The 16,203-nt window shown below is 45.5% G+C and overlaps 1 protein-coding gene across 1 annotated transcript in view; it reads right to left on the reverse strand.

Annotated features, from left to right (window-relative positions):
* LOC144824370 (uncharacterized) overlaps positions 1 to 8,121 on the reverse strand; it is a 55,010-nt gene extending 46,889 nt beyond the window's left edge. The window contains exons 1-2 of the mRNA XM_078683485.1: positions 8,024 to 8,121; positions 3,020 to 3,186 (exon numbers count right to left, since the gene is read on the reverse strand). Coding sequence (XP_078539611.1) covers positions 3,020 to 3,169 — 150 coding nt within the window. The 5' untranslated portion in view covers positions 3,170 to 3,186; positions 8,024 to 8,121. The remainder of the gene's footprint in view (positions 1 to 3,019; positions 3,187 to 8,023) is intronic.
* Positions 8,122 to 16,203: the final 8,082 nt, after the last annotated feature.

Raw genomic sequence — 16,203 nt, forward strand, 5'->3', positions numbered from 1 at the left:
AGCATCAAACAGGACAGGAGGTGGGGGCAAGCAACAATGGACAACTGGAGCAGGGCGAGACGGTGCAAGCAACAGCAAGGAAGACTGAAGGGGGCTACAACAACACAGACAGCTTGGGTGGGGAACATGAGTGCTTGAGCGGGACAGAAGCATGCGGGTAGGAAGTAAGTGAGCTGACGCATCACTCCGAGCGAAATAATCCGCTGTGGCCTGTACTGATTCTTCAGTCCCCTACCTCAGTGCATAACTGATTATTGCACCCGATTACAAACTCAAGCGGGAAAATACACTATATATCCTTATGGAATTCCCGCAATACACACCGCATCTACAAGCGGGTGTATACCAGACTGGAGCGATACCCACAAACTGCTGAGGGTTGCCCCCTTCTAGTTCCCCATCCTGTGGAAGATCCGCGTGGCTGATGTAAAAAACTCCCTCCTTTTTTTGAAAAGTTTGTTTGAGAGTTGGCAGTGGTCCCCTGGACAACTTTATACTCCTAAACAAACGTTCTTTTCCCATTCACAAGAGGACCCAATTCCCTTTTGTGAAGAGCTTACTACGTCAAGTTGAAGTAGATCATTTTTCAATGTCTTGCAACCAGATTGCAGTCCCAAAAGACTGATACATCCCATACCGATTTGCAATTTGAAAGGGAAAAAAAACTGACCAATCAAGCGCACACAACAGTTTTAACGATATGAGTAATCAAGTTAGAGTCTTCCAAGGATAAGATCACACACGAATGTTCTTTCCATTCCTGTTTTAATAAGTATGTGAATGTTTCTCCTATCAAAGGAGATCCATACAGAAAGAAACCAGCCGACACGTGTTTCGTCAGTAAGGGTGTTAACCCAATGACTCTTCAGGGCTGCAATAGTATGGAATATCGTACTTTCGGGGGAACGGTGATAATTCCAACCTGCTCCTGTTCAGGTTTTTTTTTAAATTAGAGTGTGCAAGGGTCTGCACAATGAAAACGCCTTTTGGGTGTTTCCCGTATCCGGCAAATATCCTCCACGTTACACCAACGGCACAACGCTGTCTATGCAGGGACAATAGGCAATACCCGCCATTGTCGAAATACGCTTTTTTTGGTACTACCATTGATTCATTGTGCGGACCCTTGCACACTCTAATTTAAAAAAAAACCCGAACAGGAGCGGGTTGGAATTGTCACCGTTCCCCCGAAAGTACGATATTCCATACTATTGCAGCCCTGAAGAGTCATTGGGTTAACACCCTTACTGACGAAACACGTGTCGGCTGGTTTCTTTCTGTATGGATCTCCTTTGATAGGAGAAACATTCACATACTTATTAAAACAGGAATGGAAAGAACATTCGTGTGTGATCTTATCCTTGGAAGACTCTAACTTGATTACTCATATAGTTAAAACTGTTGTGTGCGCTTGATTGGTCAGTTTATTTATCATAAGGGTTAGCCTTCTCACCCTTTGGTTTCAGAGTTCTAGGGTTCTCTCTGAACAAGCAGCACCAAACAACATTACCCCATCGTGACTACTCAACCACTACATGTTGTGCGCCATCCAATTCTGAACACTGATAACCCTTCGCGGAACTGTAACCAATTTGAAAGGGAAGCCTACTTCACATCCCTTCTGAATTGTAAATCATTATCCATTTGCAAACCCATAAAAGTTTGCCAACCAATAAAATGGAATCAATAAATTCTAAAAAATAAATGATGTGGTCGCAAACAGTGTATTAGATTGGGTGCAACATTAAAGATGTTTAGTACATCTAGGGTCACAGGTATCAAAAAGCCATTTTGCATTCCTTAAATAGTGAATTTTAGGTAATCGCTATTTAAGGAACGAAAAATGGTATGTAAGAAAATAGTGACTACCTAATAGCTGTTCCTAAAGATTCGCAATCGCAATCAGGTAATCGCTATTAGGTAACACTACTCCAGGTGCAAAGGTAGGTAATTGGTAATCGCAAATTAGGTAATGCAATACCAAGGGTACCCGTGAGCAAGGCATTTTTGTGCATTTTTCAAATTTGCACATGGTTACCATCGACTTGGAGTCAATGGTAACATAATTTCCTAAATGCACAGTTTGCATTTACAAAATGCTTGGTACATGTGCTAAGGGAATTGCAAATTGTGATGACCTCTTTGTAGTCGCAATTCAAGTTAATCGCAATTATTGGGATTACCCAAAATTGAGACTACAAATCCTTTCATACATCTTGAAAGGCTATTTTTCATTCGCAAATGGGTGAATTTAGTGATTCGCACTGTTTGCAAATGTAAAATGGTTTCCTACATGTGGCCCCTAGACCTATTTCATTTTAATATTTTAGTCACTTTTTATAATGCTTTGATCAGAAATTACAACTTTTGAATTTCCTTGGAAAAGGCTGAAATGGTTTGTTTTTACTATTGAATATATTTTTGATGATTTACCATTTTTACAATTGTACATTAAAGTTGTAAAATGCATTAAGAGATTATTTAAAAAAAACTCCAAATGGTCATCCCAAAAGTATTAAAATGTTAAAAAGAGTTGAAACAATTTGCATTTGCTAGCTAAAAGTTATGAGGAATTTTAGAAATTCTTTAAAAGTTTGCATTGTCAATCGTACAGTAGATAAAAAAGGTTCATGCGGATGCAGTTATTTATTTAAGAGTGACATAAAAGAATCGTGTGTTTTAAGTTAAGGTTGCACTTCTAGTAAAGCATCAATATATGAATTAAAAAGGTTGAAAACAATTTCCAAAAATGTACAAAGGAATTTAACAAGGTTGAAATTGTTAACCAAAAAGCTACACAGCGCATTTAGAAAAAAAAGATAGAACTGTCAGTTCAACAGTTATAAAATGTATTAAGCAGCTATTTAAAAAGTTGGAACTGGGGAAATATAAAAAGTTCAACTTTCTCATATTTGCAATGTTTTTCCTCTACGCCAGGACCCTGAAAGGTGCAAAGTATAATAATGTTGTGCACCTCAAATATTAATGGACTGTGGGACTCCCCAAGAGGGTTGCTTACCTTCATCATGAGTCCAAACTCATTCTGCACCATCTCTTTCAGCTTGGCCTTAGTCATGCATGGGTCTCCGTTGTCATCTTTCTCTGAGCAATATTCCTTTATCTTGGCAAGGACTTTCTTTGCACAATCAACGAGTGCTGGTTCTGCCATTGTTGGTTCCGGCAAAGCTAAACCAGAAAAAGGCGTGATTAATATCATATATTGCATTAGATCCTCTGTAGTTCCTCATTACGCAAACATAACATTTCCCACCTGCATTGATCCCTTCAGTAATTTCTGATCCCATAGCCCAGCTGCCTCTTTGTTGTGTTTTCATGTTGAATTCCCACCATACACATTATTTTCTCCTCTCACTGGTGAGGCGGAGAAACTTGGCAACGCCGATGCCCTCATTGTAGTTCTTCTTCATTCTCACCCTTCAGGTTCATCCCTCCTCTGTCACCACCTGCACTTACCCTTCACGTACTGTCAGGGCTTTCCGTCTTGTGTCATCTTGTCGGCGCCATCACTATTGTTGTTCCACGACAACTTAAGCATTTTCTTCACTGTCCCACCTGTAACCTCTTACCAATTTTTATCAAAAAGCCCACATTTATTTTCATTTACTGTCTCCCTTTGTATTGTGTTATGTTAGAAACCTTGACAAAAGTCTTGTATGCCCAAGAGGCTTCGAGGTTTTGGCCAGAACGTGGGATGGACAAACGGACCAATGGAGTTAATCAATATAGAAAATGGACCAACTCAGTGGCAACAGCAAAGATACAAGGATTTTCGGAACCCTGAGCAAAATGACAATTTGCTGTTTGGCTGCTCTCCCTACCCCCACAAAAAATAATTTTTTTATACTGTGGGTTGTTATCTGGTGCCCTCTTCTGGGCTCATGTGGCAGTGATATAAAGCAGCTGCCTACAGTTGCGTCAATGTCAAACTGGCATGAATGGGAGACGTTTGCACTCCAGAAGCTGGAATGTTTTAATTCCTTCCTCAACAGACCCTATCTTGAATCTCTTTCAGTTTCACAGAGCAGGAGCCAGCTCTGAAACGGTTTGCCCCTATTCTAAGCTTTTTCCCTTTACATATTTTTAAGAGTAATACTTTTGAGAAACTCAGTGCTGTTACTGTCAAATTGCCTCAAAAAGAGTGGGCCTCCATTGTAGTAACAACACAAAAAGATGATAGGGGGATCGCTGAACATTGTCAAACATTCACCCCCAGTCACAGCTCTGGGTTAAATCCATCATTTTTTTTGCTCATCACACCACCCCAGTTTGGACCCAGTCATATGAAGTTCAGTCTCGACCCTGCTCTTCATTGGAACAGTCCAGCCCTAACTGACAGTCCAGGTCCTCCCTGGACAGGAAAAACAAGCATTGTGCGACCGTGCTCACTATGCCATTGGTTCAATCTAGTCTGGCTGATGAGGGGTGATTCTCCATAACTGGTCCCAGGATGCTTGTTTCTGGTCCAGGGAGGACCTGGTCTGGTAGTGCGGGATGGACTATTCCCATGGTGTGCAGGGTCAAAACTAATTTGCATATTCTAGGTCAAAACTAGAACAGCATGGTGAGTAAAAAAAACAATGGATTGAGGCCCAGATCTCTAAACTGGGGGCGAATGTTTGGCAATGTTCAGCATTCCAACCATCATCTTTTTGTGTTGTTATAGTCACCCCAAGGGGGAAGGGTATGCCCAGACATGGGTTCCGTGCTCACAATGCCATTGGCTGATGAGGGTTGATACCCCGTAACCGATCACAGGATGTTTGTTTCTAGTCCAGGGAGGACCTCGCTTAGCAGTTTAGGCTGGTCTGTTCCCATGAGGAGCAGGGTCAAGACTTATTGGCATTTGGCTGGGTCCAAACTGGAATGGCATGGTGAGCAAAAACTCGATGGATTTAGGCCCAGATCTTTGTACTGGGGGTAAATGTTTGACAATGTTCAGCATTCCATCCATCATCTTTTTGTAGTGTTATTCCTCTATTGTGGTAGCCATGAGACATGCAGAAAGATTAATAAGATGAGCCGATGAATAAATAACAGAATACGAATCCAGAAAGAAGGGTTCTTTTTGTTGCATCAATTTGGCTTGCAAATGTGCAGCCATGCCTGAACAAGAATGATGCAAGTCCTCTGGGCAAAATAGATTTTTTCCTACTGGGGAACGCCTAATACACTGAAAAGGCCAATTTTCTCAGTAGTTTGGCACAACCACTATATGGTGCACTAAAGCATCTGACCTTATGGAAACACCAGCTTTGTTTCTGACCCCATAGGAGATGGAAGAGTCAGTTCTGGGGGGAAGCCCAAATTCACCAACTCATTAAAGCTGATCTGAAATAGCACAAGACTACCACTGTACTGACCCTACTTTATTATTGCCATAACCCGGGACTCCATATGTTGCCTTTAGCCAAACAGAAGACAAGCATGACTTGCCCAAGGCTCTGTTGTCTAGAGGGCTGACTGCCAACTTCTCACTTATGCCAACTACCAACCTCTCTGTCATTACTGTATTGTGCCTCAGAGTCATCACTCATCCAGCTGTTCATCGGATGCATGCATTTGTTTGACAGCGCTGTCACTATGTTAGAAGTTGTTGGGTTTGGCTTAACAGCACAACTGTGGGAAAGACCTACTATTTCCAATTCTTTGAAATATACAGAGACAATGTCACTCCCCCCCTCAAGAGTGTCACTGTCTCACCTCATGCTATTGGCTGTTTAGTATATCATTCGACCTCCAGTGGAGATCTTGTATTGCAATACATGAGGAACTCTTTTACTTCTAAAAAGTACTGAATCATCACATGCTAAATTCTTTAACTAATAAATGCATTGTATACAGAAATGTATCATAAAAAAAAAAACATTCAGTGCAAAGGGCTTTATCTAATATCTTATTCAGCACTCAAAATGCAAGCCAGGCCTACTGGCTTTACCAACAAGCTGAGTATTGTCAGCTTGGTTATATGCCCAAAATCCGAATGCGTCAATAAAGAAAGCCATGGCAGCATGTATATGTTAAACTATAGGGGCGATACCGTAGAACCCTCAGGGACTCCACACACAAGGAGCAGACAGATAGAAAGAGGTAGTCCAGTTCAAACAATAGAGCCCCGTCATCAAGACCGAAAGGTCTACTGGATCAAATGTGGGGAACAGATAAGTAAGACGAGGCTGAAACTTTGGCGTCGGTCAATTTTTAATCATAGATAATGCAAACTAGCCACTACCACAGATTCTGAGCCCCAACCCAAGAAATACTTGCAAAGGGTTTCAAAGTGTGTGCTTTGCAAACAAGAGCTGTTCTTGGTACTAAGGGTCTTCTTCAGGAGGTTAGCTGTATAGGGTAAGTGTGAAAAAGGCCTAGAGCTAGCTGGGTTGGAAGCATCCAAACATGTTCCTGTCACTGGGAGTTTCTTGGGGAAACATCCTTTACAACGCAACTGTTACAACGAAGTACCTTTACGACGCAACCATTACAACGCAACTTTTACAACAACTTGCACTGGGGGGCGCTTTAGGATAGAGAATAGTTTTAATTTACTATCCAACACCTTCCCTACTATCCACAGGGACTGGAGTTGGAATAGTAAATTAAACTATTCACTATCCAGCACCCCCCAACGCAAGTCGTTGTAACGACTTGCGTTGTAAAACTTGCGTCGTAAAGGCATTTGTTGTAATAGCATGCGTTGTAACGTCATACATCCAGTTTCTTGGAATCGGAAGGCACCAGGGTGACTGGCAGAGGAAGGTTGTTCATGGGCAATAATGGTTAAGCAATTTGTGGGCGAGAAGCAAGCTGTCTGGTCATTAACAGGGGGCAGACATCAATTGGGTGCCCAAATATTTTCTAGATTTGACTACATTCAGGAAAGCTACCAACGCCCTCTTCTCCATCTTCCCAGCTCCCCTACTTAAAGCTGCTGGTCTGCTACGGCTTCTACCTTTCTCTGTGGCTTGCCCAACCCTACCAATGAGCTAGGTCTCTCCCTCCTCCCCCCTTATTCAGCCAAAGATCAATGGATATCTGTGTGGCATTGGAGTCTCAGTGGGCGCTCATCATATTCTGCAAGGGCCCATCCTTTGGTTTTCTACAATGGTTATCGTTTGAGAAGTGGGCCAGTGATCGCCGAGCTGCTCCCCGCGCAGGCCGGCGCCCTGCACGACAAAGTGAACAGTAAGTGCGTGAACCCCCTGAAAACTCCCCAGTATCACCACGCCGCTACGGGCCGCATTTGGTGGATCCACCTTGCCAGCCCAGATCCTGCTTCCAGGTAGAGAGTAGCCCACGGAACCAAACCCTGCAGGTTCCCACTCTATTCCATCACTGGTGGGTTCCCGTCGCCCTGCCGCTCCTGTCTCCCCATCCAACCACCCACCCTCAGTTCTCTCCCATCCTCCGCTGCATACTCGTGGACACCCATCACGCCCCTCAGCTCTTTCGCGCCTCTGACTCCCTCAGCACATCCATGCCACTCTCTCCAGCCGCTGAGCTCAGGTATCTCTCCTCTGTGTACCACATCACAACCATCCCACCCTGTGCACTTCCTTCATACACCATTTCCAGCTTCCCATCATAGCTGCCTAAATTCTCTCCTTCCCCTGCCTCTTTCTGTAGTTCCTCCTTACCCCTCTCACCTCACTTCCGCCTTCCCATGCCACCTTGGATGTATGACGTTACAACGCATGCTTTTACATCGCATGCCTTTACAACGCAGTTTTTACAACGCATACTTTTACAACGCATAATGCTTTTAGGCGCTGGGTAGTGAATAGTTTAATTTACTATTCCAACTCCAGTCCCCGTGGATAGTAGGGAAGGTTATTGGATAGTAAATTAACCTATTCCCTATCCTAGAGCGCCCCCCAGAGCAATGCGTTGTAATAGTTTGCGTTGTAAAAGTTTCGGTGTAAAGGATGTATACCGCCACCTTACTCCCCATTATGTCTCCCAATACTCTCCCACATCCATCTTTGTCCCCCCCTCCGGTTGGACTCACCTGCTACAGAGTCAGGCTGTGGGAAGAAGCTGTCAGTGTGGCTTCTGCTTCTGGTGTCCAACCCAGTCCCGGACAGGTCTGTATATATACCAGCGTCCTGGGCCTTAGGGGGTTGGGATGGTGACATCGGCACCTCCCTTTATCACCCACCACACCCTAATCAGCCTCTCCCAGGGCTGAACCTGTCCTACTTGTCTGGGAGAGGACGCTGTGCCCGGGCGTGTCAACCTATTTTTTAAAAGTGCTCTTCAGCCTGGCCACACCTAAAGGCATCGGGAGCCATAATGTTCGTAGAGAAAAAAGTCCTCGTGCTCCTAGTGAAGTTGGGTCCCAGTGTCTGTTTCTGCTTTTGAGCCTGATGTGTATGGTCTGCCCCAGAGAAGTCCTGTCAGAGTGCTCTGTGGGTTGTTTCTGTTCCACCATACCACAAGTCTTTGCTACACTGCTGGGCATTGCACCCGATAAATACAGCTTTAAACATTAGGCTGGTAACATTCCTGTCTATATTCCAGGAAAACCTTCGGCCCCAACATGTTTAAAAAGGAACACAATGTATTGTATTAACCGGACAGGAATGTATTTTATCACAATTTCTAATGGCACACATTAATTGCAGTGTTCTACACGGTGAATCCTTACGACCTATTGTGATTCTGTCACTGCATACGTTTTTGGATTAAGTTTCTATCTTTGCTTTGTTTCCTAACTCTTCTTTATGCAAAGGTTTTAATTAATCATGCAAATAAAATGAAAGGAAAAATGAAAGTGTTGCTACATGGTGGGTGCATCCAGAGTGTATCCTGACCCACAGCAGAAGGGGGGTGCTGCCTGCTCACCAGTCCGTGGGGACAATCCTAGTCATTTGCCACTGAATCTGTAGTACAGGCGTTAATTAAATTGATACTTGTATAGCGCACTACTCACCCGCAAGGGTCTCAAGGCGCTTGTACGAATACCGCTGTGGAACCCATCCTGGCCTTCCCTGTGAGGTGTCCACTCCTGGGCACCCCCAAGGTGGAGGCCAGGCATCCTTAGCGTTGTGGGGGCCGTTGTGGAGATTAAGCAAGCTATTGCCCAGAGTTGCAGAGTGCGACTCCATGATTGGAATAGGCACCGAGGCAAGAATTATCAGGTCCGTGGAATTTTGAGCCCAAGACCCGCCAAGGAGGGGAATTGAACCCTGGTCCCGGGCCAGATTTCTGCATCAGGGTCTGCCGCTCTAACCATTGAGCCACACTTCAGGTATCTTCACGTGTATGCCGGTGCTTAATTTGTAAATGAATGAGTGCCGGGGCCCAACGTTTTGATCAGAAGCTCGCGACTGGTGCTATTTAATGTCTATGTACTGAAACCCAAGGCTGAGTAGTCTTAAATCCACCTCGGGCCTCTTTAATCCACCACCGGACACCCCCTGCCCCTTTACCTCACTCTGGCAGGTTCCTGTTTTAAGGAGCAGCCAGTACAGGTAACAGCGGTGGGGCGGGTGAGGGGAGTCGACAGACGATGACGAGGGAAAAAGAAAGCCACTAACCTTGCGCTCGCCGCACCGCCGAGTCGGTGATGCAGTGAGTGCAAGGTAAGTGGCTTTTTTTTTTGAAATTTTATTTTCCCTCATCGTGGTCTGTCCACTTACCCCCACCCCACACCCTGCGCCACCGCTCTTACCTCCACAGCCCTCTCCTGCCTGCTTTCCTCCTTTGCCATGTTTTTTTCCTTCGTTCTCTTCAACCTTCTTTCACCCTTGTGCATTTGACATTTAGATAGAGTATCGGAAACGGAAATATCTTGGGCCAAAATATTGTGTCAAGAACATCGAGGACAAAAATATTGTGAAGGTAAATTTCTATAGGTAAGCAAAGTTTCACTTTATGAAACTCCACAGAGAAGTACCTTGACAATAAATATGACTTCAAGGTGCATAGATGTGGAGTTAAGAATAGTAAATCTATACATACCTATTTGCACTTAGCGTCCCAATATTTTGGGTCTCGATATTTTTGACACAATATTGTGTCCACACGATATTTCTGTATCCGATAATCTGCCAGTGATCCCCGGTTGGCCTCACCTGCAGCCACCAGCAAAATGTAAGCTCTGCATGTACTCTTAGGAGAGGTTTTATTGCCATTTATGTAAATTTCGCTCTATGCCCCATAATGGCTGACCTTCAGTTATTCAGGGTTGTACGTTCAGGGTTGTGTTATGTGTAGCAAATGTAGCAATTGGGTGTTACATGTTTGGCTGTCCATGTGCTCTAATGATGGCAGCACAGACTCAAGGTTTCCCTGCTACCTGACGTGACAACATGCATGTAATCCCCACTCCCCACCCCAAGGAAGTCTTGCAGCTTATGTGGGAGGGTTCGTTCATGGATATCCTAGTAGGCCACAGTTCTGCTCTAGATCAATCTATCCAGTGACAGCAGTCCCTAGCCTTATACACACTCGTGTGAACCCCAGGTGCTCTCATCTACGATGTGTCGGGACATGTCTGTGACCTGGAATGACCTACTCTGCCAAACCCTACCCTATGGGCCAAATGTACAATGCAATGCAGCAGCAACTGGGTGGAAGGGAGAGAACAGAGCAGTGTCATATCTGTATCTAGATATGGCAGTGTTTTTCTCTTCCCCTTCTCTGGTGCACTTTTGGTTGCCTTGCACCATGCACACACCCTGGCGTTTGCTTGATATCTACTGTAGGTTTCGACTGGGAGGATACCCTTCCAGTACAAAACACTACGCTTAGATATGATTTAGTTCTTTTCTAACTTTGTGGGTGTGTTGTACCTTACAGTACAAGTGCAAAGTTGGAAATGTTTGGAGATAAGAAACCTTTTCTCCAATGTCACGCCTGACTTGAGGAGGCATACTTTTTTTACGCAAATCTCTGTTTTCTGATATTAGTAGCTAGGGATTTGCATCAAAATGCCCATGTACCACCCAGGGTACCCCTCTTTAGTGGAAAGTAGCAGATTTTGCGCTGGAAGTAAATCCTAATGCAATGCTTTGTGCTGTGTTTGAGACTTTTGTGAAACAAACCCATCTCAAAGTCATAGTAAATCTGGGCCTGTATCTCTTCAACACATGCGCTGTTTGCCTGTTTGGTGCAGCCCCTCCACTGATGAAGATGTGCCCCACAATGGTTGGTGGGAAAACCGGATTTTGAATATGGAACATGTTATGATTTGTCCCTAGTTCCCACCAGTGATATTTTGAAACGGATAGGAACTACCCCCTCAAAACCTGTTCTTTGTGTTTGTTTGGACTTCAGAAGAGGCTCTGCTGTATCACCTAGAAGAGACAATTGACCCAGCCAAGACTTTAGAAGCTGGGGTTCCTTGTAAGTCTGTGACTAAGCCGAGGGCACTGGAGAATACCTATTGCTGTTCCCTTGTTGTACACTGAGCTGGTGGGCAGCCGTCTGAGGAGAGAAGCTGCCTTGGCCTACAGAAAAAGCACAAGGCCCAAGTTACTGTGACACCCACTTGTGGGCTACTTGCGGAAGGGACCTTGTCCCGAATCAAAGGGTGGGGACTTGCAGCCGAGATGGTCTTTACTAACCTGATGACACCTGCTTATCCTAAGCATTGGAGACATGCTAGGACATTGAAGAACTGCACCGAAGCGTAAGCTGGTAATGTATCTTAACATCCCTTTGTTCTTCCAGTCCCCAGCACTATGCTCTTCAACACATATATGACTCCACTGGCCAACATCGTCAGAGCCCATGGTTTAAACATAATTTCTTATGCAGACACACCAACCTCTCCTCTAACTCACCGATGACCCCACCACCACCAGAACCAACTTCCACAGATGCATAATTAGCATCACCAGTTTGATGAAGAACAACTGCCTGCAGCTGAACACAGACAAGACAAAAGTACTAATTAATAGCAGCAGCACATGGAACGACTCCTGGTGGCCACCAGACCTAGGACCTGCACCGCTCCCTCCGACCACGCCAGAAATCTCCAGGTTGCCCTGTCAGAGGTGTCCTTGCTGATGCGCCATCTCCTCTCCAGCTGTTTGCCGTCTCGTTTCGCTGTTCTGAGTTCTTGGGTGTACCACCTTGCATTTTTGGAAGATTGTCTCTGAATGTTGCCCTTGATGGGGACAATGCTATTGGTGCAATTGGTGACCCAGGCGTTGAAGTTCTTCACTTCCTGTTCGACGTTGGTGGCGGTCGTGGTGTTGGAGTTGTTGAAGGTATCCATCCAGCTGGTCTCTGAGATTTTGTTCCACCTCGGTGGGGGGTGCTGGTCGTCTTCAGAGTGGCAGTGTGGGAGCTGGGAATGCTGAAGTGGACAATGGAGTGATTGACTGTATTTGACACGATTGCTGATGGTGAACATGGGGTCCAGTGTGTGTCCTGTGGTGTGTGTAGGGTCGTGGACGATCTGGGTCAATCCAAGACTGCTCATACTGTCGGTGAGGTGTGCTGTGTTGTTGTCGTTGGGGTCAATGATGTGGGCATTTAGGTCAGTGAGGAAGATGTAGTCATTGGAGTGTAAGGCTAGGGGTGCAATACTGTTTGCGATGGTGTTGCAGAAACTGGAGCTCAGGTCTCGTGGGTAGTATGCGAGGATGCTTCTGATGGTTGTCTTGTCCTCTGTGTGGAGCTTGAAGTTGGGATGGTTCATGGTAGTGGTGGTATTGTCGGTGGCGGTGGTGGTGCACTATATGGTCTCTTTGTGGATAATGGCTGTTTCTCCTCCTGGCTTGTTGGTGCGGTCTTGGTGAGTAATTTTATATCCATTAGAGATTGCTGTGGCAAAGTCTGGGGCAGATGTGGGGTTCAGCCAGGTCTCGGTGAGGAAGACCATTTGGGTGCGAGGTTGACGATGAGGGTTGGTGGGTACATCCAGTCATGGGCACAGTGGGCCTGGTCTCAAATGAAAAAGTTCGGCCAAATGTCATGGATTGCCCAAGGATTGTCAGATTCCAACACAAATAATAAATATTGCAGTGATAACCTTTTTGTATTTTAATTCTAAAATGTACCTTTCTTTCTCACAACTCCTTAGAGAATAAATCAGGAAAGTGAAAACAAAATGTATTTTTATTTTTCCTTTTATATTTTGTCTTCCTCCCCTTCTTCCCTCTTTTCCATTTGTTGCCTTTTTTGGGGGATATATGTTGGTGTAAAATATAATGACAATTTGATCCTGTTTTTGATGAAAATGTCATTATTCATTTATGTGTACTCGCTTAATTACGATACTAATAAAAATATAAACCAAGCATTGGCAAAGCTATCAGGTTTGCATTGGATTCCTAGCTTTTGTCTTTGACAATGCTTATATTATTTGTGTATTACTTTTGTATGAAGGCACACAGTGTATGAAAACATTCATCCTGTGGGTCACATAATACTCCTGTGGGAGCTTGTGTGGACCCCCGTGTAGTCTAATTGGACTCCCACAAGATCGCACAAAGGGCCCATGGTGCCTTCCATCGGAGTACTGCTTAACCGTGACAAAGTAAAAGACAAAACAAGCTGTAGGGGCCACATGTAATGTAAAGCCCACTACCTCTGGACACTCAATCCCCCTTAGTAGGTCAAGCCCCTACTACATACAGATGTTGACCTGTACCGGGATGTTTGTGCTTAGGCGACCTATTATGTGCAATTAGTGAGGTACGGGTAACCAAATCCCTTCAATGCACAGCCTTAGCTTTGTACAGAACTCTTCATGAAGAGCTCACTCCCCTCAGACACCCAATCCCCATTGGGTGGCTAGTCCCCTATTGCGCATAGTCTATGCCCTGTATAGAACCCTTCATGTAAAGCCCACTCCTTCCAGACACTCAAGCCCCCATTAGGTGGGAAAAGGCAAAGCCTCTAGTATGCATAGCCTCGCTCTATACTGAACCCTTGATGTACGGCCAATCTCTCGTGGGCAATGAACCAGACACGGGTGGGAATGTACCAACTGCAAGCAATCTTGACCCTGTGCACAGCCCTCCATGGAGAGTCAACTTCCTCTCGACTCCCGAGGTTCCTTGTTATGTTATGGAGAATTTATTAAGCGCATATTCACCAAAAAGGTCTCTTGCTGTTTGGCTCTAAACTGGTGAAGTCCCTAATATGCAAGGCTTTCAAACTATACCGAACACTTTGTAGACAGCCAACCTCTTGTGGTCAAACAAGCACACAGGGGTGGGAAAGTACCGGGTGCATAAAATGTTCATTCCTATGTACCACTTCTCATGAAGAGCTCACTCTCTCCAGACACTCAAGCCCCGTTATGATAATAAATAAATCTATGCTGCGCATGGTCTTCACCATGTGCACAAGCATTCAAGGAGAGCTCGATCCCTACACACATCCAAGACCTATTTGGAGGGCAAGCATGTTGCAAAAGTTTACACTCTTTAGTATAGAGTTTATAGAACATTTGGTCTATCTATCTATCTATCTATCCATTCACTGAAAAATCCAAAGGTTATGGGCACGTTATAGTTAAGAAATAACATTACAAAAACCTTAGAAATTCACAAAAAAAACAAAGGTAACCGGGATGTTATATTTAGGTTCCTATTTTACACCCAAATAACCATAGAAACTTAGCAGTTATAGTAATCTCAAGAAACTATAACTCGTGCTCTAAGGTAACTATAACTTCATCCTCATCAACAATTTAATTGCAACGGGGGACGATGCTTAACCGTGGATCAAAATGGCCACGTACTTATGTAGCTCCCGTCGGAGCCCTATAATCTGTCACTAATCCTGAGTCCGGAGGGACACTGGGGTCCTGGGAAAGCCAGGCAGAAGGTGGACGCTGCCTCCCTCCCCACTAGGTCTCTACATTGGGGTGATAGTCCACAAGAGACGCCCATGAAACCGTGGATGCGGTTGGAGGCGTAATAATCAGATCCAAGCAGGCTGAGGTCTCCACAACGGAGTGGAGGAAGCTGGACAAAATAGCTGAAGGAATGAGGGGGTCGCGAGAGGCCCACTGTAGATTGGACCCAAACGAGGTGAGGAAAGAAAAGATTACCCGAAGTGGCTGGAACAAACGTGCCCGCCCAGCCCTCACAGGATTGCCTGGCCCTACTCGGAAGCGATAACGGCTGCCAGGCCCAGTAGGTGGCGTAGACCGAGGTGAAATCCAGGGGCCAGTGGAGCAGAGGGAAAGTCAGCTGGGAGGCATCCGCTGTCTGCATTTAGACTGGCAGTGCTCCTCAGAGTCAAGAGGACTGACGGGAGCAACGATATTCGAGGTGAGGGAGTGGGACTGTGGTACTCAGGGGGGTGTGGCCACTGGGGCGCGGCCCCCTCTCTCGTTCCTGCCCAGGTGCAACGGATGGGCTCAGGAGAGGCTCTGAAAGGCCTCGAACTGTGAAAGAAGAGTCTAATACATTTTGAAAAGGAGGGAGTGAATTGACTTGGCACAGGGGAGTGAGGAGGGGCCCTGTGAGAAAGGCAAAAGTAGCGAGGACGGCTGAAACAACTGTGGGGCCTGGGGTACAAGATGGAAGGTGTGTGGGAATAAAGAAAGCCCCCTCTCCCCCCTACCCAAGGGGACGGAGGGGCTCGTGCCTCGGGACTGGAGAGACAATCCAATATCTGTGGAGGACAGTGGGAGGAGAGCTGAGGTGAGCCTACCCAGTCCCTACTTCCCTACGTGTGTCGGAATAGAACGAAACAGAGGTGCCCTGTTCTGCTACTGAGGGCAACAGTGGAAGATGGTGAAACCGAAGGGGGCAGGCCCTCCACAATCGAACACGATGGATAATTATGAAATCCCCAGGACTAGCAAACCCCCAGAAGGGGTAGCAGAGGGGGAACCCTCCCTGACAGCCATAATGGCGGAGATAAGAGATGTGAAGGGTGCGCTGGAACAAAAAATAGACTCTTTGTCTGTAGACCTGATATTAATCAGAGCCGATCTTTCAAAACTAAGTGAGAAAGTCTCTACGGCCGAAAATAAAATCGCTCAGCTGCAGGCGACTTCAAAGCACCTCGAATCTTGTGTGCTCACTCTGACACAACAGGCTACACACCTGTCAGCAAGAGTGGAGGATTAGGAAGGAAGGGCGAGAAGAAATAATATACGCGTGATTGGGGTCCCAGAAAGGGCGGAGGGCCCCAGTGTAGATCTCTTCCTGGAAGATTTTATCATGAATAAGCTACAGCTTAAGAGACTGTAGAAAATGTTCTCAATTGAAA

Source organism: Lissotriton helveticus, chromosome 1_1 (genome assembly GCF_964261635.1).
Source record: "Lissotriton helveticus chromosome 1_1, aLisHel1.1, whole genome shotgun sequence".
Classification (NCBI taxonomy): domain Eukaryota; kingdom Metazoa; phylum Chordata; class Amphibia; order Caudata; family Salamandridae; genus Lissotriton; species Lissotriton helveticus.